At 50.5% G+C, this 6050-nt stretch overlaps 1 protein-coding gene across 2 annotated transcripts in view; it reads right to left on the bottom strand.

Annotated features, from left to right (window-relative positions):
* Positions 1–1387: 1387 nt before the first annotated feature.
* Positions 1388–6050, bottom strand: part of AKR1B1 (aldo-keto reductase family 1, member B1 (aldose reductase)) — a 17243-nt gene continuing 12580 nt past the window's right edge. The window contains exons 6-8 of one of the 2 annotated variants that reach the window (XM_010831652.1): positions 5738–6010; positions 3819–3901; positions 1388–1806 (exon numbers count right to left, since the gene is read on the bottom strand). In XM_010831652.1, coding sequence (XP_010829954.1) covers positions 1764–1806; positions 3819–3901; positions 5738–6010 — 399 coding nt within the window. In that variant the 3' untranslated portion in view covers positions 1388–1763. The remainder of the gene's footprint in view (positions 1807–3818; positions 3902–5737; positions 6011–6050) is intronic. The other variant, XM_010831651.1, reaches the window with a different exon arrangement.

Below are 6050 nucleotides of genomic sequence, written 5' to 3'. Positions count from 1 at the left end.
CCATGGACAAAGGAGCCTGATGGGCTACAGTCCATGGGGTCACAAGAGTTGGACATGGCTGAGCGACACACACACAGTTCTTGGTGATTGGAGGGTGACGCAAGAGGTTTGCAGTTCAACTTGGGATAAGGTGGGACCTGCCTACCAAGCAGGGGGAATGCAGTGACGGGTAGGTTTCAGTAAGTGAGGGATCCAGGCGCAGGGCTGCCAGCTGGTGAGCTGGTGGGTCCCCCACCTGGATCCACCCCAGCCACTCAGGGGCCGGACTGTTCTCCTGCATCCCTGAGTGAGACCCAGCAACCAACGCTGCCGAACTAAATACTATCCATCTGACACATGGATCATCTGCAAAGCAGCTCTCACCGAATGAAAGTGGCTAGTCATCCAATTAACAGAGCCAGGAGCAAAGCAAAGCAACTTGTCTTTTTAAACTTGAAGTCAACACTTGTCTATCCAATCTCCTTCCTGGCCTTTGTTATTTTGATCAGTTAAGTTAGTGTTAGTCGCTCAGCCGGGTCTCCCTCTTTGTGACCCCCTGGATTGCAGCACTCCAGGCTTCCCTGTCCTTCGCTATCTCCTGCAGTTTGCTCAAATTCATGTCCATTGAGTCAATGATGCCATCCAACCATCTCATCCTCTGTTGTCCCCTTCTCCTCCTGCCTTAAATCTTTCCCAGCATCAGGGTCTTTTCCAATGAGTTGGCTCTCCTGAAAGCTTTCTTTCATTTCTATCACGGGAAGATATAGTGAGAAGGTAGCCATCTACTTGCCATAGAGGGCCCTCATAAGAACTCAACCACGCTGGCACCCTGATTTCTGACTTCAGACCTCTAGAACTGTGAGAAATACATTAAACCACCCAGTCTCTGGTTTTTTGTTATAGTGGCCCCAGCTACCGATTACTGCTGCTTTTCTTCCCTCTGCCCCAGACAAGGAGCTTCCTGAGAGCAGTCTCTCATGAATGGTGCTGTTTAGTAACCACAGGACTTTGGCCTTCACAAGTAGGAGAAAAAACCAAGTAAATCTGTGAAATTACAAACGGGTTTGTGTTCTGGTTCGGTCCTAGAGCTTTGACTCTCAGCTTGGCTGCACAAGGGTCACCTTGGGGTCCTGCAAACTCCTGATGTCCTGGCTACACCTGCACCAATCAGATAAGTTTCCAGGGATGAGGACCAGCATGCTCGCGTTCAAAGCCCCCCGGGTGTCTGATGTGCAGTCAGATGTCCAGCCCCCTAAAGCCAAGTGGATGTGGTACTGAGGTCCTAAGTGCTAAGATGCCAAGTCTTTCCTCCTGTTGTGGAGCTGAGCTGTATGGTATCTGGGGAGGAAGGTCGAGGGGCACAGAAGGCAGTGTACTGTTTCAACAAACGGATACAAAACAGACAACATCAAACTCATAAAAGCACTTTATTTGAGGCAAAGAAAAGCCTAGCTGAAAGGATTACAGTTCCAAGCAATCAAAACCCCACTGTTAGAGGCACTATTCTGATTTTGTGAATTCAATTTAGAAAAGAGTATTTGGGTTGCATGTTCCCCAGATCCCCAGACTAGAAGGGCAAAGGAAAACTGAAGAGACTTCTACTAATCTACTGATTCTGCTCTTTGGACCCGACACCAAGCTGGCCGAGCCGTCGCGGGTTTGTCTAGAAGTTGCTGACCCACCACTGAGGGACACGGGCCAAATTACGCTACACACAAGAAGAGTGAGGTGGGAGACGGCGGGTCACCTGGGCAAGGGCAGGCGCCCGCAGCTTCAGAACACCTTCAGAACTCCTCGTGGAAGGGGTAATCCCTGTGGGAGGCACAGCTGTCAGGAGGAAACAGGAACACATTAGCCTTTCTTGGCTGAGACTGCTACCGTAACCAATTTCAAATAGAAACGATGTCTTGAGTATTGTACATTAATGCGTATACACGGAATCTAGAAAAACGGAACTGATGAACCTGGTAGAACATGGATTTGTGGGTACAGCGGAGGAAAGTGAGGGTGGAACGAACGGAGAAAGTAGCACTGACATATATATATACTATCATGTGTAAAACAAAAAGTCAGTAGGAAGTTGCTAAATAACACAGGGAGCCCAGCCTGGCGCTCTGTGATGACCTGGAGGGGTGGGGTTGGGGGAGGGCAGGGAGCCTCGAGGGAAGGGATATATATACACACAAAACTATGACTGATTCTTACTGGTGTACTGCACAAACCAACACAAAATTGTAAAACGATTTTCCACCAATTAAAAAACAAAGCAGACTCACAGATACACAGAACACACATAACACAGCAAGTGCTTGGAACACAGGGGGCAAGAGGCCACTGTCATCTCCAGAAGTCTCCCAGGGCCAGTGGGAGCTGAAGTGAACAACTAAAGATTTGCTATAGGAAACACAGGGAGAGGGGACAGGCTGGACGTTGAGCTGGGGGTGGAAAGATACAAGAGTTGTTTGCCAAGGTTCACAGTCTTATGGCCTGTGTTGGAGGTATATAGTGTTGGAAAGCCTGGCTGGGAGGAGTGTGAAAGGTCTCAGGGTGAACCCTGCTTGGGGAAAACAGCTCTTTCCTAATCCATTACACATCAGTGGCCTCCAGCAGCTGCCCTGCCACATGCTGTGTCAGCAGCTGGAAGGAGAAAGGAAACTGAATGATGAACGGTTCTCAAAGGAGAACAAGGATGGAACCTGGTGACTGATTCACTTCTCTTGTCTCTCTCCTTTGCCCACTAGATCAAACAAGACTTTAATGTCTAAAGGGTCAGTGCCATTAACACATACAGGGACCTCAGAGAGGGCCAGTGGTAAACTCGCCTGTGGCCATAGTGTGGCAGCCACACGCTCACAGGCGAGAGTTGTTAATCAAGAAGCAAACCTGGGGACACCTGCCGGAGGAGTAGGGGGACCACCAGGGGTGCCAGCTAGGAGCTGGAGGGAGAGAAAGGGCTGGAAAGACAGCTAGCACCCGGGCTGGCCTGAGGGAACGCTCAAACTCTGCTTAGGATGGTAACTACCAGAGGGGACAGAGAAGAACGGTGAGGTCGGACAACACAAACAGGGACAGGGCAAGTTCTTAGTCTCCGTGTAAAATGGGGAGAGTCTCCTTGAAAGCAGGAAATGTGTTTTAAACTTTCCTGAGTTAATGTAGTGGAACGAAAAGGAAAAAGAAAATAAAACCAAACCCTACTTCCTTGTCATCTCCTTCCAAACTACAAATCAGAGGGAACACAAGGAACCAGCTCATGTCTACTGGAGGGTCTAGTGGCCCCAGTGTCAGAGCTGGGGTGCTGGTGGGCCCCGAGCACACAGTCTTCCTACCAAAACCCTCTCATGAGTCCTTATGGATAAAGAGTCACGGGGAAATTCTTCCAGGAAGGTGGGGCAGGAGCCACCTGGAATCATCTGGTTTCATATGAGCCACTTAATTTTGAAAAGGAAAAGTTAATATATCTAGATGGGTGGGACAGGGTAGAGGGAGGGGATCTATATAGACATAGCTGATTTACTTCCTTGTACAGCAGAAACTAATGTAATATTATGAAGCAACTATACCCCAGCTTAAAAAAAAAAAAAAGGAGCTGTTTGGCCCCCAGGTTACTGCAGGTTAGGCCAACAGTGCACAGGGTGAGGAGAGACTAGGGCAGGGCGCCGGGCATTTCCCCGGAGCTGAGTGCAGCTCAGCTGACATGCTGTAAATGCTCCCTGCTGCACACGGAGAAGGCCAGGTAACATGAACAAGCCAAAGCTGCTGCATGAGCAGGACCTGGGTGGTAAGGCCTCCGGCAGTTATTCTTTCGTCTGCATCCCTCCAGGGGCTCTCCCGGCACTCACCTCACCAAGGCACAGGCCCTCCAGTCCCTGTTGTAGCTCAGCAAGGTGTTCATATCCTCCTTGTCCAGTTCAAAGTCAAAGACCTAAAAAGAAAACAAAACAGAAACCACAATCCGGTAAAGCTCTGTAAATAGCTATGCAACACAGGTAAGGGCTTCCCTGGTGACTCAGTGGCAAAGAATCTGCCTGCCCATGCAGGAGACTCAGGTTCGATCCCTGGGTCGGAAAGATCCCCGGGAGAAGGAAATGGCAACCCACTCCAGTATTCTTGCTTGGAGAATCCCATGGACAAAGGAGCCTGGCGGGCTACAGACCATGGGGTCGCAAAACAGTCAGACATGACTTAGCATCAACAAAATCCAACACAGAATATGAAAGCATATGATCAGCTCCAGGCACGACCACTGGTGAGATGTTGCCTGCTATGCGGAGAAGCAGGAAGGTAGACTAAACTCAGAGAAAGTTTATTACATGGCCACTCAGAATGCACGTTTTGTCTGGGTATGATACGAACGATGAAAACAGACCTTTGCCTTCCAGATCCTCCAGGCAAAATGATACTTCTTTTTTTTCCTATTTAGTTCACTTCAAAACCTCTGCCCAGGGAATTCCCTGGCAGGCCAGTGGTTAAGACTCTGTGCTTCCACTGCAGGGGGCGAGGGTTTGATCCCTAGTCAGGAAGCTAAGATCCCACATGCCATGTGGCCTGGAAGCTTAAAAATGAGGGAGGGGGATGTATGTACACCTATGGCTGATGTGTGGCAGAGACCAACACAATATTGTAAAGCAAGTATCCTCCAACTGGGCTTCCCTGATGGCTCAGATGGTAAAGAATCTGCTTGCAGTGTGGGAGACCAAGTATCGATCCCTGGGTCGGGAAGATCCCCTGGAGAAGGGCATGGCTACCCACTCCAGTATTCTTGCCGGGAAAATCCTATGGACAGAGGAATGTAGGAGGCTACTGTTCATTGGGTCGCAAAGGGTCAGAAAGGGTCGGACACGGCTGAGCAACTAACACATCCTCCAATTAAAAGTAAATAGGTTTGAAAAATAACAAAAGTGGGTCTTTAAAAAAAAATTTTTAATGAAAATTTTTCCAACGCTTTGAAAAAATAAAACAGGAAACAAAAAAATCCATCTCTAGCAGAATATGTGGTTCTCATGCTGTTTTATCACTTTATCTATCTCCTCCACCCTGCCCAGGCCCCAGGCGGACAGCAGCTGGTGTTACAGCCGCAGCCTCCAACCAGTGGAACAGGAGTGATCAGTCGCTCTCCCTGGAAACAGAGTCACAGGAACCAGGGCTTGGGTGAAGACTGAGAGCTGCTTGCCTCAGGGTGAGCAGAGGCTCAGGGGCACTGGCACTGGGACCCTCCTGGTGAGCTCGTCTCCTGACCCGGCCCCCGACACTGGTGCGGGAGGCAGGCAGGTGGGCAGGAGGGGCTGTGGAGTCAGAAGGCCTCCTCGGCTCTGGCAGGTGCCCAGAGGACCGCACAGGACACCTCACTGGAGCCCTGCAAGGTCTCTGCAGGCCACGGAGCTGTCAGCACGGCAGTGTTTCCTGAGTGCACCAGGTGCTGTGTGCATCTTATTTCATCTTCGTGATAACCCTTGAAATAGGTTATCAATTTTACAGATGGGGAAACTGAGCCCTGATGCAAATCCGGGCAGCATCACTCAAGAGCAACATTTCTCAGGCAAATGACAAGTCCCAGCACAGGTGTGTGTGCGTACAACGAGGCCCAGGGCCCACCCTGGCACAGCACTGCCACCCACGAGGAACCAGTGTCCTGTGTCCACAGTGGGCTCCCTGTCTGAGCGGAGACGGCGGGGGGCCCACACTTGACCATCCAGAGGCCTGGTAAAAAGCTGGCCCCTCCTCCACCGAGGGGGCCCCGGGGCGACCAACCAGGGCTTACCTGGAAGTTCTCAGCAATGCGTTCAGGCGTCACTGACTTGGGGATCACGATCAGGTTCCTCTGTATGGGGAATCGGATCAGCACCTGGGCTGTGGTTTTATTGTGCTTGTCTGCAATCGCTTTGATCCTGGGGTCCTCCAATATGGAAGGGTCCTCGGGCTTGGCCCAGGGCCTGTCAGGAGAGCCGAAGGGACTATAGGCAGTCACCACAATGCCTTTGGAGTTGCAGTACTGGGTTAACTTTTCCTGAGTGAGGTATGGGTGGCACTCGATCTGGTTAACCGCCGGCTTGTATTTTAAGCCAGGTTTGTTT

This window comes from Bison bison, unplaced genomic scaffold, assembly GCF_000754665.1.
Source record: "Bison bison bison isolate TAMUID 2011002044 unplaced genomic scaffold, Bison_UMD1.0 scf7180017864530, whole genome shotgun sequence".
Classification (NCBI taxonomy): Eukaryota; Metazoa; Chordata; class Mammalia; order Artiodactyla; family Bovidae; genus Bison; species Bison bison.
The sequence above is the reverse complement of the archived record's forward strand: the minus strand, read 5'-3'. Positions and strand labels throughout refer to the sequence as shown.